Here is a 17444-nt window from a genome sequence, read left to right as displayed (position 1 = left end):
CTAAATCCTGTTAATTGTATGTTACATTTATTTTCTCTAGTCCCTTTGTTCCTCCAAGAGCTAATAATGGTCTCTGTTTTCCCCCTTCACTTTCTTTAATCTCTTATTACTAATTATTTATCCAAACACTACTTGAGCCATAAAATTTCTCAATAAGGCCAAATACATTTGATAATTTCTTAAACCTGTCTTCAAAAATATATTTTGTAGTGCCATTCCTTCTGGAACTCTTAAGCCCATTGTTCTAGTCTTTTTACTGTTTGCTCCTTAGACTGGATGTTCAGTACTGTTGTCATGGAAATTCCTTAGGTTCTTTACCTATGTGGGATCTCCTATTTCTTAAATTCTTTGTCTCGTATTTTACTTATTCTTGTAGGTGGGACACAGCCTCCATTAGCTTTTCGAATAAGGGCACATGTATGAGAAGCACACTTTGAAATTCTGCATATTTGAAAATGTCTTTATTTTCTCATACAGGATTCATAGTTGGGCTGGGTATAAAAGACTGTCAATCATTTCCCCTTATGTTTGAAGGCATTGTTCCATTTATTTTAATTTTTATTATTTTCTGGATATTGAAGTACACTGTGGTTTGGATATATAATTCTTCCTGACTTTTTCTTTGGCTTCCTGTCTTTATCCCTAGTGTTCCACAATGTCACATTGTACCTTAGTATGAACCTCTCTATTTATTTATTGTATTGGACATTTGTTGGTGCTTTCACCCTAGAACTTGGTGGACTGCCTTTAACTCTCAGAAATTTTCTGATTTTTTTTTTTAACATAACCTTTTCTTCCTGAGTGTGTGTGTGTGTTTTAGAACTTGTAATCAGATGTAGGCCCACCTGGTGCAGCCATTTAATTTTCTTATCTCACATTGTTTCTGCTATAATAGTTTCATTTTCCAAGAATGAAGAAACTGTTTCTTTTCACTATCCTGTTTTTGTTTTATAAATGCAACATATTCTCTTAAATGATATTTTATAGTTGTCTTGGATTTTTCATTTGTTGTCTGCATTGTTTTTATCCTCAGTTCTTTTTTCCCCCTCCACTTTTAGTCTCAGGGTTTTATTTAAAAGGAACATTCCAGATATCTGGTATCGTTGGTTATCTGTTCATACCCAAAGGAAGTGTTGAAGGTGATCTGAAATTCTGCAGGTGGAGTTTTTGACTGGTGCACTTTACCAAGTCAGTTCAAGTTTCAGTATCTCTGGGTCTTCTCTTGAACTTCTATCCTCCTGTAAGATACAGGTGAGGTGGTCAGTTCTAGGAATGTCAAAGGCGAAATGGGCTAGGATTCTAACCAGTCAGCAGGGAGACTTTTATTTAATTTCTACAGTTCAGTAAGGTTTTTTATCCCTCCTTCAACTGAATTTGGTGTCCCTGAAGTCAGGACTTTTCTGGGTCAGCCTATCAACACCATAAACCCCTTGTCTTAGGCTGTGATGGAGAAGGGGTGGTGGGGCTGATTGTTACAGGTTAGAGGAAGAAATCAGGGGTCCAATTGTTCCTTATGCATACTTTCAACTGAATATCCTGCTTTCAGTCACATGATCATCCTCATGTTCTGTGAGCTTCAGGGTGGGGGTGAAACACAGTGCTGTACTAGACAGCATGGATGGACATGGAGCATGAAATACAGAAGTCCCCATAAATAAATATGGCACAGTGAGCCTCTGAGTAATCAGATATGCCTGTGGGAAGTGAGCGTTGCTTTTAGATATGCTGTGAGCTTGTGTGATCACACGGTAGAGCCATGTTACATAGGCTCTAAGAGATTAAGGAAATCTTCCTCTGGAGTCTCCCTACAAACAAAAAGCAATAAACTCTACCAAAGAAAAAACTGGTGTGGGTTTCTGAAATCCCGAGGCAGGTTGGTTGGTGGAAGCTCCATAGTATAACAGCAGCAGTTAGGAGCCGCTGTCCCTTGTGGTGCTAGAGGTGATGGGCAGAGCCATGCTTCAGACAGTGGCTTCGCTTGGCAGGTGAGAGCGATTTGAGAGGAAGCAAACAGACAGTGTATGTGTATTAAACAGTAAGGAAGTTGTATTAATTAAAGTCTAAAGATAAGGAAGTTTCTCACTTGACTAACTTAGCGGCTCATTTATGTCAGGGCTGTGGCATCTCTGTCACCTGTGTGGTAGGTGGCAACATGAGTCTCAAGTCTTAAGAACAGTGAGGGGAAGTTCCCATCTTGGGACTTTTATTTTAAAGCTTTATTAAGGTATAAGTGAATTATAAACTGCATATATTTAAAATGTACTATTTGAAAGGTTTTGACATGTGTAAACACCCATGAAACCAGCACCCCAGTCAAGATAGTGGCTGCACCCCATGCTCCAAGTTTCCTTGTGGCCCTTTGTAGTCCCTCTCCTGACCCTGCCTCCCTCCAACCCAGGCAGCCTGTGATCTGTTTTCTTTCAGCCTGAATTAGTTCACATTTTCTATACTTTCAAAGCAATGAAATCATTTCATTTATTTGTTTTGGTTTAGCTTCTTACAATCCAGATAATTATTCTGAAATTCATCTATGTCATTACATGAATCAATAGTTCATGCCTTTTCATTGTGAGAGCTGTTCAATTGTATGGCCATAACAATGGTTTGTTTATCTATTCATATTCTAGTGAACATTTGGGTTGTTTTCAATTTTTGGATATTGCAAATAAGTCTTTGTTATGGACACATGCATTCATGTCTTTAGGCTAAATATTTAATGATTATTTGAATGGCTGGAACAAAGAGGAGGTGTATATTAACTTTTTAGGAAGCTGCCATAATCTTTTGTAACGTGGTTATGCCATTTTATATTTCTACCAGCAGTGTATGAGTTTCACTTGCTCCACAGCATCACCAAAACTTGCTATAGCCAGTCTTTTTAATTGTAACCGCACTGTGTGTGATAGTTTCTCATTGTGGCTGCATTTTCCTAACAATTAAAGACGAGCATATTTTCTGTTTGCCATCCATAGATTTTCTTTGGTGAAATGTTCAAATCTTTTGTCATTTTAAAAAATTGGGTTGCTTATTATTTGCAGTTTTTATATATGTATATATATTCTACAATACATACAAGTTCTTTTGTAAGATACATGATTTGCAAATATTTTCCCCAATCTGATTCATCATTCATCCTCTTAATAGTGTTTTTCAAAGAGCAAAGTGTTAACTTTGATAAAGTTCAATTGATAATTCTCTTTTCTTTTATGAATTATGCTTTCAGTATAAGAAATTTTATCTAACAAATATTTGCTAACACAAGGATACAAAGACTTTCACTTGTGGTTTCTTCTCAAAATTTTGCAGTTTCAGATTTTACATCCTTTGTCATCTGTTTTGTGTTAATTTTGGATATTGTGGGAAGTATAGATCAAAGTTTACTTTTTGCATATGACTATCCATTTGTTCAAAAAACTCTTTTCTTCATTGAATTGCCTTCATAATTTGCCAAGAATCAGTATTCCATATATGTGTAGTTCTGTTTCTGGACCATCTCTTTTTGCCCATTGATCTATTTACTTTATGCCACATAAAACTGTTATTATAGCTTTGCAATGAGTCTCAGTCAGTAGTAGCTCCCCAATTCCTTGTTTTCTAGAGGTTGTTTTGGCATTTCCATGTGAAATTTAGCATCAGCTTTTACATTTCTACAAAAAGCCTGCTGAGATTTTGATTGGGATTTTGTTAAATAGATCAATGTAGGAATAATTGACATCTTAATGATATTTAATCTTCTGACCTATGAATATTGTCTCTATTTCTGTCTTCTTTAATTTTTCTCAGAATATTTTGTAGTTTTCAGATTATAGATCTTGGCCTCTATTGTCAGATTTATCCTTAGGCATTTTTACGGCTTTTTTATGCTATTATAAAAGGAAAGTGAAATTTCAAAAACACTCATTGTTGCTAATGTATAGAAATATAATTAACTTTTATACATTAGTCTGGTATCTTACAATCTTGCTAGGAAACTCCCTTATTCTCGTATCTTTTTTGTAGATTGCTCAGATTTTTTACATAGATAATCATGTCATCTGTGAATAAAGACAGATTTGCTTCTTTCTTTCCAATGTGACTTTTTATTTATTGCCTGATTGCACTGGCTAGACCCTACAGGCGTTGTCTTGTTCCTGATACTAGGGGAAAAGCATCCATAGTCTTTCACTGTTACAGATACTGGTTTTGTAGATACATTTTAAAGAGATAGAGGATGTTTCCCTCTATTCCTAATTTTTTAAGAGCTTTTGTGATGAACTGATGCAATATGTTTTATTCTTTGTCCATTGAGGTTATTATATGTTTTTCCTATTTTAGTATATATGATAAGTTACATTGATGTTTGAATGGTAAGCCAACCTTTTATTCCTGGGATAAGCTCCACTTGGTAACGATGCAGTATACCTTTTATATAAGGTTGGACTCAATTTGCTAAAATATTTAGACCTTTTACTTCTGTGTTCATGAGGGATATTGATCTTTACTTTCTTTCCTTGTAATGTCTGTATCTGGCTTTTGTATCAGTAACACTGGTGTCATAGGATGCGTTAGGATGTGTCTGTTCTGCTTCTGTTTTTTTGGAAGAGTTTGTGAAGAATTGGTACATTTTAAATATTTGGTAGAATTCAGTGGTGAAACCTCCTGGGTCTGGATTTTTCTTATAGGTAGTTTAAAAAAATAATTTTCCATCTTTTTACTTTTAATTTATGTATTTATATTTAAAGTGTATGTGTTTTAGGGAGCATATAATTGGGTCTTTTGTGACTCCGTTAAATACGAGGAGAAACTTTGTCCATATGACCATCAGAATTTCCCCCCTTAGTTTGTATTGGCTAGGATTGTGTCTAGAACTTGAGCCTAAACCAGACATTGGGCAAACAGAAATAATGGGGTTACTGTGATTGGCTTAGCCAGGTACATCCATCCTCAAGTGTGGTCTCCAGACAGCGGTATCAGCACCTCCTGGGAACTTGTAAGACATTCAGATCCTCTGACCCTCACCCCAAACCTACTGAATCAGATAGGTTAGACCTGCCTGTAAGCAGGTGTTAGCAATTTTTGTTTCAATTTGCAAACAACTGGCCTAGACTAACCTGGACTTGGGGGTTTAGAGAGCTACTTAGTACTGGACAGTTCAGGGGGCCTTTAGCAGGGTCAGGTGAAAGGGATGGATTTACATAGGTAGGTGATAAGTTTTCCTAGTAGATGGAGGTGGGGCCCAGGACTATAAATTTTTACCTAATCAGTATACTCTTGATGAAGGCAGAACAATGTACACACTCCTAGGGAATGATGCTATATTAGGAGTACTATTAAATTGATTACCACAGATATTTTAGAGTCTTCATCTGTAATAGGAGTTAGCAAATTGTATCCTGTGGATACATTGGGCCTGCTGTCTGGTTTGTATGGCTGGTCAGCTAGATTTTTATATTACTGAGTGATTGAAAAAATCAAAAGAATACTATTTCATGACATGAAAATTATAGGGAATTGAACTTTTAATGTCTGTAGGTAAAGTTCATAGGAACTTATGCATTTGCAAATCATCTGTGATGTTTTGGGGCTGCAATAGCAGAGCTGTGTGGTGGCGACAGAGACTGTGGCCCACAAAGCGTAAATACTTCGTAGCTAGCCCTTTACAGAAAAAGTTTGCCAATCTCTGACTTAAAACAATAATTTACTGAAGAATAGTACATTCCCCAACCATCTTGGATAACTGACCAATTACCCTTATAGGTGGGAGTCCTGACTATAAACAGTGAAAGAGTGAATAATGAAGTATGTTATTTCAAGAAAGTGCACTCATTAAAATTATGGTAACTTTGTTGAAGGAATATTACTCTAATGAAATTTGTAATTAGAAAACAGCTCTGTAAAGTAAGGTCAATTACTAGAACCAGTGATTATAATTTTCTTTTTTTAGTTAACTGTTGGATAATCCTCAGGATAAACCTTTTAATATCACCCTTTCACTGCAATTCTAAAATTTACCTTAAAACACTATATAGGTGAAAGGAAATCTTTGTTTTAACTTATAGTGCCTTGTAGTTATTTTGAATCCTACTCATTATTATATAATGGTATAGCTGCTTGAAGTGAGATCTTCCTAAAACATATCTTTCAAAGCTGTTTCTTTGGCTTTAATGAGAAAGAAGCACTTAGCAAATTTAGCATAGACTTTGACTAGAGAAATATCTGATTATTTGAATGTTGAGAGAATCAGCAAGCAACTGACTTTCACTTTTAAAAAGCACAAAAGATTTGCTTTGTCATGATTACATACTTTAGCCCAAGTTCATGTAAGATTCTGTAGCCAAGAAAGAGATGAAAGTGTTCATTTCTAGAAATAAATGAGGTGGTCAGATCATCATGGTATCTGTTCAAGTTTAGTTCAATCACAAAAGCCTCCAATCTCTGACTCTCAGACATACTTTCATAGTTTTTTAGAACCCTTCCCACCAAGCTACAGAAAATGTCAAATTCTCTTTGGGGGTGTATGCCTGTTAAAAAAGTAATTTTGGTATTTGAACTAATCAAATGTGAGTTCTGTTTGGGTACAAATTGTTAAATACATGTTATTTTCTCTGGAAAACCAGTAATCTCTATAAACCTATATAATACCTATAATGCAGATTTCTTTTTTAAAGGTTATACGTTGGCTCTTCAAAGACATTCTCATCATCAGAGAAATCCCTGAGCCCTTTGCAGTGGTGTAGACACGTCCTAGATCATCCGACTCCGGAGATGGAAGCAGCAAGGCGCTCCCTGTGCCATAGGCTGGAGCAAGGTAACTGCAGACCTGCCTACACGTTTACCTTCTCAGACGCTTGCACTGTGCAGTTTGGGCTGGTTTTGGAACAGACACTTAAATGGAAGCACCTTCCTGGAGGTGTGGCTGTTGCATGCAATTCACTTTACATGTATAGCACATCTTGATATAGGATATATTTAGCTTCGTGCTTGTTTTTAACTAGATTTTTAGCTTGTTTTAGTTTGTATTGTAAAGTAGGAATACATATTATTTTTGTTTGTTTTTTTTTTCTTTGGTTGATACCTTAAGTAAGATGGGTCTGTTTTAAATTCTCTGGGGATGGTAATAAGGTTGTATGGCTGAATTCCAAGATAGAAAACTGAGGTTCCATTGGGACTGAGTACTGACCATTTTGAGTTCCTTAAATGTTTAGCTGGATATGTAACTGGAAGTTCTAACCTTTATAAACAGGGAAGTAATCTTGTAGTGTATGTAACATAAGTTAATTTATGGAGCTCAACAAAAGTTTTTTTTAAAAAAAGGATTGTTGTAAAAGGAAAAGCAGTAAAAAAGAAATGAGTACGTAGTACTCAGCTCCTTGCTATTTTGATTCAGTAGCCTACTTAATTAAGCTGTGATTATTTAGGCTTTTGCTTGTCTCTTAATCTCTTGGGATCTGCTTCATTATCTAGGAACATTGTTTCTATTCTGTGAACTACCTGTATTCAAATGCCACTTGTTTTTGAAAATTCAGAGTTCTTCCTCTTCCAGGTTAAATAATCAGTGTAGCTGGGAGTAGGGCCTAAGGGGACCTGCATTCGTAAGTCCCCGTGTGGCTGTAATGGACCCTGAAGTTTGAGAAGACTGTCTATGAGGCTCTTCAGGGATAGTGGATGATTATAAAGTATTCGGACACGATAAGGTAGAGTCTAATAGGTAACATTTCTTGAGCTCTTAATTCTGCGACAGTCAGTACGTTTTCGATGTCCTTCATTTTATTCAGCCTCAGCACACTCATCTGAAGTAGGTACTACACTCCCTTCTAGAGGTTAGAAAAGTGGAGTTTAGAGAAATTCAGAGGATAATGAGGCCAGAGCGATATCCTGGGGGGCAGGGCCAAGAGCCTGGGTCTCCCAGATGACAAAGACGCTCCCTAACCGCAGGCTTCTATACTGCTTTTCTGGCACAGTCATCAGTACATTTCAAGAGAAATCTGTTCAAAATATTTGTGGAAGATTAAATCAAAAAAGCATGTTATATTAACATTTTGATTAAAATCAAATCACTTATTTAGTAATAGAAAGTTGAAGAGTGGAATAGGAAAAAAGGAGTACTAGGGTTAAAGCTCGGGCAGCAGGTGCGAATCTGAGAAAGCAACCTAGTCCTGGTTCTGTTCCCACTCACCTGCGTGACCCTAAGCAAACCATTGAATCCCTCTGTACTTTTCTCTTTCAAGGTTGTTTAGACCTTCCCTAAGTTTCTTATTTAAACGTTCCTTGGTTCAAGGGCTTTTTGTATGTACATTTGAATTTGGCTTAATTTTAGATGAAATTTGGAAGTAGAGCTCTTTAGCTCAGGGGTCAACAAACATTTTCTGAAAGGGCCTGGACAGTAAGAGTTTAGACTTTGCAGGCCACACAATCTCTGCCATCACTAGAAAGCAGCCATAGTTGCAGACATTATGAACAAGGCTGTATCCAAGAAGTGTTTTTCTGTGGACACTGAGATTTGAATTTCACATCTTTTTTTTTCTTTTTCATGTGTTACAAAATAACATTTAAAAAATATTTTTAAAGCATTAAAAAGTGTAGAAACCATCCTTAGCTGGTGGGTATTACAAAAATAAGGGCAGGTTAGATTGGATTGGGCCACTCAGGCCCTGTTTGCTGAGCCCTGCTTTAGTTCATTTGCATACGGGGTACATTGGCAGAGGAGGTGCTTCTAAAAGAAGAATAGAGGAGAGACTTCTGTTAAATTTGATGTAAATAATCCTAATTGCCGGTGGCTTTTGAGATTTTAGACTAAGTGCCTGATTATCTGATTTTACTTTCATTGACAAGGCGTGACAGCAGAATTGTTAGATTCTGAGGAAATGGATTGACAAGCTGCAGTTTTATTCATGATTTAATTTATTTAAATTTCACATAAGAGATGTTAAGCAGAGAACTGGCATTTCAAAACCAAAATTAGCCTTTCGCTAAATTTGTGTATAAATCTAAATCGTCTTGCTGTGAGAATAACGCTTTTGTCCCAAAGATCCATAATCTCAAAGTGAGATAAGAAGTGACCCAGTGGATTGGGTCATGCATTGGATGACATTTTTTGAAATGTATGTTTTACAAAGCAATATGTCTGTAATTTAGAAAGTATTAGTCTTAAGGGTACTATAAGAAAAACAGCAAATTCCTACCCCATCCTCCCATGCCCATTTTATTACCTAGACATAAGTATTTAACAAAAGCTATTTGTTTTGATATTGTTGTTTGCCTCTGTTTATAAACTTCATGCCTATATGGCTATTGCTTGCATTGTCCACTTAAAACATTAGCCATTGGCTTTCTGCTTTGGATGGTGAAAGTTTAATTGTTTTTTAACACTCCCTCCTTATACTTTCGTCTTCACATATTCTCCCAGTAGCTTTTTACTAATCTTAGGATATAGCAATAGATTTTGATAGAAATAGTCATATCTAAACCACACAATATTTTATCGTGATGTTTCTTTCCTCATCTAACTTTTTGTTTTTCCTTGAGTTAATTGTAAAAACACACTTAACTTGATGGTTTTGGTCTTTGTCAATAATTTATTCCCAAACTCTCTCAGTGAACTATCTTTTGTGCAGATGGATATATAAAAAGCCACCAAGGTTTTTTTTTTTTGTTTGTTTTAAAACTATTCTTTCTGGTAGTGGCCTCTGAACAGGTTCTCTGGGCCTCAGCACAACTGTCAGGGGGTACTCTCTTCTGCTCTCATCCTTGGAATTCTCCTCTTGTCTCTTCAGTGTTGTATCACCTTTTTCCTCGATGCAGAGACTTCCTTTTCCTTATGTTCCCTCTTTTGTAGAATACATTCTCCTGTTGCTTTTAAGGGGGAGCAGGAGAGGATCCAGAATACGTGGGAGGTAAACTTTGAGAACCTCACATGTCCGAAAGTGCCTTTATTGTACCCTTGCTCTGACACTTGCTTGTCTTTTGGACTAGATGTAGAATTCTAGGTTAGAAACCACTTCCAACAGAGTTTAGAAGACATCGTTGCATTATATTTTAGCTTTAGGGTCGCTTTTGAAGTCCTGTTTCATTCTCGTTGCTGATTCTTGTGACCTTTTTATTAACACCCCAGGTATTTTAGAATCTTTTCTTCCTGGTATTTTGAAATTTCATTTTTGTGCTAGACCGTGGGTACTTCAACCTGGAAACTTAAGTGTTGCAAAATTTCAAGCATTAATTCTTTGTAATTCTCCCCTCACCTCTGGTGTTCTTTGTTCTTTCCAGATACTCCTTTTTGTCAGATGTTGAATCTTCTGAATTCATGCTCCCATTTTTTTGTTTTTCTCTCCTGTTCTTTTACTTTTGATTTTTTTTTTTTTTGATGTTCTACTTTCTTGGAGATTTAAAAAAAACCCTTCTTCTAAACTCCTTTGTTGCCTATTTATTAAGTACCTCCTATGTGCCAAATGCCCTGGCTGGTTTGGCTCAGTGGATTGAGCGTCGGCCTGCGAGCTAAGTGTCGCTGGTTCGATCTTCCAGTCAGGGCACATCAGAGAAGGAAAACTCTGACTCCAAAAAACGTCCGCTGCCTTGCGGCATACCTCTTCAGGGGAAAGGCTAAGGGAGTAAACCCCGACAGAAAATCCGGAGCCGGAGTCCCTAAGGCGGTTTGACGTTGTAGTCAACACCGGCAACTCCTGCGGCGCACCTGAAGCCAAGCTGTATTGACTCCATCTTTCCCTTGGACCCTTCAGCTGCGAAGAGAGGGGGGGTCTGCTGCATGGGCAACAGCAGACCCTCCATATCACCCTGCCCAGGCTCTGTAGCTTCAGCTTCACTGGAGAGGACACTCCAGCGTCATCGCAAGATGTCGATTCAACACGGGAGGAGACAGATACCGTGTCACTCCCGAGTCGGACTGCACAGCCATTCTCGGCGGTGCAGATAGACTCTTAAGAAGCTACACCATCGTCTCTCGAGACGGACGGCTGCCGACTACTATCTATGTGCCAGGCACCATTGTAGGTAATGGAGTTACAGTAGTGATCAAAGCAGATGTTAAGCCCCTGTCCTCACTGAGTTTACCTCCTAGCATGCACTGACGTTGCATTCACGCCTCCTGCTTTTGTGTAAGGTACGTTTATTTGTGTAAAGTACCCTAAAAATCTGGCAGCTTTCAGTTCCAGCTGAAGTAATCAAACCCGTCTCTGAGCAGAGCAGGCGAGGAGCAGCTTCTTGGGCAGGGGAGGGAGCCCAGGGGTTTTCCTAGGAGACTTTGAAACAGTCGTCTTGCTCTGACTTCACCACGGACTCCTGTCCCCTTTGCCGTACTTTGCACCTTCAATTCTGCGGCCTCTCTGGGTCCTTGTTGGCTTATCGCCCACTGTGGGCCCTTAGAGCAGTGAATGCCGAGACCAAAATCTGTTACGAGTGTTTATCTGTTTTTCCCTTTCTAAATGAAATGCCTTTACTTAGTCTGAGAGGGTCTCCTCTCCCGTTCAGTCTCCCATCTGGGTTTCTAAGACTTTAGCTGCCATTCTAGTCTGGCTTTGTGAGAGAATAGACAAGAATTCACATTTAGTTCTCGATATCGAAGAACTCTTACTGGCTCCCAATTAAGGGGGTCCTTTGTCAAAGATAGCTAATTAACATGTCAGAAATTACAGTTTTGACTTAAATTTTACTCATAATATAGCATAAATATTTAATTGGAATAATGTGAACATTCCATATTTTAGAAGTTTCAAGTAACTCTCTGATAAAGCACTTTCTTTTTTATTTAGACTTCATTTCTCTCAAACAATCAGCATTTTCAAAAAATATATTTTTTGCACTATAAGACGCACCTAGGTTTAGAGAAGGAAAACAAGAAAAAAAATATTCTGAACCAAATGGTATACTAAAATATTTAATAAAATATAACAGAATAATATTTCAACCATGTAAAGTAAAAGCAGTCAATGGCGGTATTAAGAACCATCATCACTGTCATTAACAAATGAGGAGATACTTTAAGGTTCAAGTGCTCTTCTAGTTTTCTGGGAACCCCAAGAACTCATCATCGCTAGCGTCAGAATTTATGAAGCTCAATTGCTCACAATCACTGATACCACTTTCTTTGCTACCTTCATACTGACCAGACGCCCTGAGATTCAGCAATAAAATGGGACATTTAAGCGTCCCCAGCGGTTTCGGGTGGGCCCACCGCTTCCTCTTCTCACAGCTGTCGCCAACACTGACAGGTCAGGTAATACACATCACGGTCTGTGACGCAATACTTGCTCCATAAGATGCACAGACATTTCCCCCCCACTTTTGGGGAGAAAAAAGTGCATCTTATGGAGCGAAAAATACGGCAAATATTATTGAGCATTTTCTTTGAGACCGGGTCTGTTTCCCTTCTTTTGTGTATAAATTGCTCAAGGACAGGGACTTTGTTTTGTTGATCACACCAGCTAGAATGGAACCTGACCTGGCATTTATGTCATTGCAAAAATAAATGAATTTTTAATTGTTTTTCAACCCACTGTCACAATGACTACTGTTGTAATTTCAGTTTGGGGTTGAAATATTTTAAGATAGGCGGGGCCTTTGCACCACTTTCCTTACTAGCCTTCTTTTTCTTCCAGAAGAAAGACTGGCGTCACCTTAAGGATCAGCTTGTGACATTGTTTTTCCATTCACATGCATGCTTAATGTAAAATAGTTTGTACTTATTTTACTGTGTTTTGTTGCAAAATGATCAGTGGTTGTATACATACTCATGCCTCTGAAGACTGTTGAGTAGGACCGTTGCCGCCACGACAAGGAGCCGTTAGGGATTAGATTTGTAGAAAGGGCCCAGTCATCCTCGCCTGCTCCGTCTTTCTCTCACACATCCTCTTACCAAGGACAGGCCAGTGTCATTTTACATTAGCCTGGGACTTCAGATAAGATGCTGCTTCTTAGAGAGCAAATAGTTTAGATATATGGTATCTGTTTCTTAACCCTGACATTTTGGGGGAGAAATTTACTCATCAATTAAAGATGAATTCCCCATAGAACATTGGAGAGGGGCCTTAGCTCTGAGGAGCCCGAGGGTACCTGGTGGCAGACCTCATATACCCTCTGGCTCCTTGGTCTTACGTCCTCCTCTTATTCCCTCTTGTACCCGAGGAACTCGGCCTCTGCTGTTTTCCTGGTTACAAGTTAGCTGTCTTTCCTGCTTACCAAGGAGGCATCCAGAGGAGCACAGCTGAGTAAGGGTTTGCAGGCTCAGTCTCTGTAGGTGCACAGGGCAGCCTATCTCCCAGGGTTGTTGCTAGTGGTGTGACTCTAATGAGTTCATTTGGATTATAATTTCTGGAAGGACAGCGGGCTCTCATTTTCCTGCCTACATTTTTGAGGTAGGAGATCCTCAGGTAGCCTTCATGTGGAATCTGACAACTTTGCCACTGCGGCTCTAGATAACAAAGCTTGGCAAGTTACGCGAGAATGTGTGGGAAGCGTTATAGTTTTGTTATGAGGTTTGCTTTTCTGAAGAAAATGCGGGAAAGTAAGTGATGTTTTGTATGATTTAATTTTATAGGGAGATAGCATGGGTATTATGATTGTTGCAAAGAGAAGTGCTTTGACTTCACAGCTACAGTATTGCAATTGGTTAAGTGTGTGTGTAAGTTACAATAGGATAATTATTTAGGGGGTAAGGTATACGAGGTATATATTCTTACCAATAACATATATATTCAGTACCCTTAAATTCTCATAGGGAAATTAAATGAATATTAATTAAGTTAACTGAAACTTTCATTGTGGATCACAAAATTATTTTCCCTTCCCCAAACTGCTTTTTTAATGCCAAAATTTCATAGTTCATAGAGTCTTATGTATGAAATAATCAAAACAGGCAAATTACTTAAGCTTTCCCAACCTCTTCTACATTTATATTTATAGGGTTGTTAAAGATTAAATAAAGGTGTTTTCAAAGCAGACATAGTAAAGGCTTAAATTTTAGGTCTCTTTCCTAATATGGTTGAATAATATAAATGTCTTTTTATATAATGTATAGAAAGTAACGTTAAAAGTTAAATAACTAATTGTTGAAAATGAAATCTTCCGGTATTTCTAAATCTGCAGCCTATTGGTATAAAGTTAATTAAGAAAGCCTAGAATGATATTTTCTCTTCCTCCCCAAAACACTGAGCCCTCATTTGAACAGGAAATATTAGATAAGACTCAATGTCTTGGTTGTTTTCTCTCTTTTGAAAATGGTCCCAACAACGTTTGTCATTTTCTGTTTGGGAGCATCTGAGGCTAGGGGACTATAGCTTAATTTCATTTTGCGTCGCCGATGTTTAATAACTTTTCAAACATGTTTTAAGTTGTGAATGCTTGTTTTTTGTGATTTATTAATTTGACAACATGTAAGTTCCTTAGACCAGGGGTCCCCATCCACCAGGCTGTGGACCAGTACTGGTTGGGGCCGCGCAGCAGGAGGTGAGCTTGAATGTAATGTGCTTGAATTATCATGAAACCATCCCTTCCACCCCAGTCTGTAGACAAATTGTCTTCCACAGAACTGGTCCCTGGTGCCAAAAAGGTTGGGGACCACTGCTAGATGAGCAAAGAAAGTCACTGAACATTTGGTGTTGTAAACAGCATCTGAGTAGCCAAGCCAAGAAAAAAAAAAGTCACATGGCTATGCTCGTTAAAATTTCATTCTGAGGGTGGAGATCTGTTCATTGCTCTTCCCTTCCCAGTGCCTAGAATAGTTCCTATCACATTCTAGGTGTCAAATGCTAATTATTGAATGAATGGATATGGTGGAAGTGTGTTTGATCTAGCAGTTAGACTTAGCCCATAATGCCTCATGCCTACTTAGCTGTTTAATTAGGAGCATGCCAACTTGTTTCTAGTGCTTTGCTTAGTAAATGGGGACGTTTAACAGATTTCACAGAGCTATTGTAAAGATTTCAGAAAATGTCGAATGTGAAATTTCGTACTTTGAAAAATGTGAAGTGCTATAAATATAGACATTCCTGATAAACAGTTCTTTTCTTTATTTTTTTTTATTTTTAAAAGATTTTGTTATTCTTTTTAGAGAAAGGGGAAGGGAGGGAGGAAGAGGGAGAGAATGTCAATGTGAGGGGGAAACTTTGATCAGCTGCCTCTTGCATACCACCAACCAGGGATCTGGCTGCCAACTCATTGAGCCACACCAGTCAGGGCTGCAGCTCTTTTTTAAAATATATTTTTCAAATTTATTTATTGATTTTAGAGAGAAAGAAAGGAAGGGGGAAGGAGGGTGAGAGAGAGAGAGAAACATCAATTTGTTGTTCCTCTTATTTATACATTCATTGGTTGATTTTTGTACATACTCTGACCAGGGGATCAAACCCACAACCTCGGTGTATTAGGATGACACTAACCAGCTGAGCTACCTGGCCAGCGTCCCTAATGTGTAGTTCTTTATTTAGAAACTGAACCAAAAAATACAGGGAATCATCTTTGTTTAGCTATTTATACTTTGTAGAAAACCGATAGCATTTTTTTCTTTTGGGTGTGTGTATATCTGTTTTCTCTACCTATGAATAAAGATATTTGTTAGAGTTAGGAATCTCAGTCTGAAAAGTTTTATGAGTGAAGTTTATCAAGAGTAGTAGAAAAGTCAAGACAACCTCATTAGTCTATTTTTTTGTTTGTTTCTTCATTTCTTCTTAGATCTATATGTATTCCATTTCTGACATGATTTTCTATATTCTTCCCCACATCCCTTATTCCTTTAGAATATAAGTAACAGACACCCAAAGAACTTTCAGGGGTAGCAGTAACTCACATGATATCCTAAATTGGAAGTTAAGACTAATAATCCAGAGTCTTTGCTAAGTCCAGGTCATGAGGCTGGGATGCCAAATAACCAAATAATAATCACAAAGCTTATCTAAGTAATTTGAAACACCCAATATGTGGCTCAGTTAATTTGGGGCCAGTTAATAAAAGCTTATCTTGCCTTAAGATACTTGAATGTCCATAACTATTGAATCAGGACAGGTCACACCTGAGGAGTGTGGGTATAGTTTTCACAAATAGCGTAGCCTGCACAGTTACTGTCTTGGGTCATGTTTCCCTATGACTGTCTCTCATTTCCTCTGGGAGTATGCTAAGCAACCTGTGAGGAGATATTACTTCTTTATTGAGTTTTTCTTTTATCTTCATATGATACCAGTTTCCTTTTTTGTCTTGGTGGTTATGATGGAGTGTTTCTCTCTAAATTTAGCCAATGAAGAAAAAAGCTGTTGACTAATGCAGTGCTCTGAAGGTGGCCTTTTCATTTGTAAAAGCCACACAGATTGTACTGAGACATTAAGAAGCTTGTTAGGTGTCTGTCTCCTGGAACCTGTCCAGTCTCTCCTTGCGTGGCCCAAGATGCTATCTTCATCAGTTCATGTTTCCAGTCTTGAGGTTCTCTGTCAAATTTGGAACACAAAATTAAAACTTAGTCTAGGCAGTTCATTTTAGGTAAGCTTTGTAAAGGGTTCCCTTTCTCATTGGAAAGATGATCTGGAACCATACTGAAATTTTTGTGTAGAGACCTAGTCTCTTGACGTTTGCCATTATTCCATGTCCTGGAAATTGAAAGCACATTTTCATGGCCGTGAGCTTCTGTCACATATTTTCTTTGTTCTTATGTTCAGAATTGTCCCGGTGCATTTGCTTCACTATCAGAAATGTTATTTCACACAGAAAGTAACAAATAATTGAGATTGTGTTTCTGTGAAGTTTGCAGTTTCTATTTTATGTGTTTCCATGTAGTTTTTGCTTTGTGTTTATTTTGCCATTCTACCATGACTAGGAAAGAGTTTATTAAAATAAGCAATAACTTATGACAGTGCATAATGTTTGTTATAATGAATATATCATTGACATGCTATTTTGTTACCTACCTCACTAAGGAAAAAGAAAACAATAGAGATTCTCCCAAAGTAGTTGTTACCGCTTTTGTATGCTACTCTGATGACTGATTAAGTTTGCCTCCATGGCAGCAAAAATTTATTTTGGTAGATCATGCCTGTTAGTGGGACCTGTACAAGATAGGATCAGTTTATGTAAGAATGTATAGATTTTCCTTTTCTGAAACACTGGGCCTTGATCAGAGAGATCATTGAAATCCTAGATCATGAAATATATGTTTTGAGTACTTGCTGGTGCAGGCACGGTGCTAGATACTAAGGGTACAGTTGCAAGACAAACTCCATACCTGGTTTCTGCAGTATGCAGGCCTGTATAAAAAACATTGCAAATATAGCAGCTCTTGTCGTTTTTCCCCCCTTCCCTTTAAAACAAGTATTATGCTAACGGACCTGAGTCTGAGGGCTGTGGCCAGGAAATGCCTTCCCAAGTATATGACATGTTGGAGAGTCAGCAAGAGATGAGCAGGTACCTCTATGGGGGTGGGGCAGGACAGCCCAGAGCACAGGTAAAGCGTGTGCAAAGGCCCTGAGATGGGA

General features: G+C 38.0%; 1 protein-coding gene across 2 annotated transcripts in view; it reads left to right on the top strand.

Annotated features, from left to right (window-relative positions):
- SLAIN1 (SLAIN family member 1) overlaps positions 1–17444 on the top strand; it is a 53421-nt gene that overhangs the window by 6850 nt on the left and 29127 nt on the right. For both annotated transcript variants that reach the window (XM_090258124.1, XM_090258123.1), the window contains exon 2: positions 6648–6787. In XM_090258124.1, coding sequence (XP_090114250.1) covers positions 6648–6787 — 140 coding nt within the window. The remainder of the gene's footprint in view (positions 1–6647; positions 6788–17444) is intronic.

This window comes from Furipterus horrens, unplaced genomic scaffold (genome assembly GCF_987537825.1).
Source record: "Furipterus horrens unplaced genomic scaffold, mFurHor1.1.pri manual_scaffold_12, whole genome shotgun sequence".
NCBI classification, from domain to species: domain Eukaryota; kingdom Metazoa; phylum Chordata; class Mammalia; order Chiroptera; family Furipteridae; genus Furipterus; species Furipterus horrens.
Note: the sequence above shows the minus strand (reverse complement) of the source record. Positions and strands in the feature narration are given on the sequence as shown.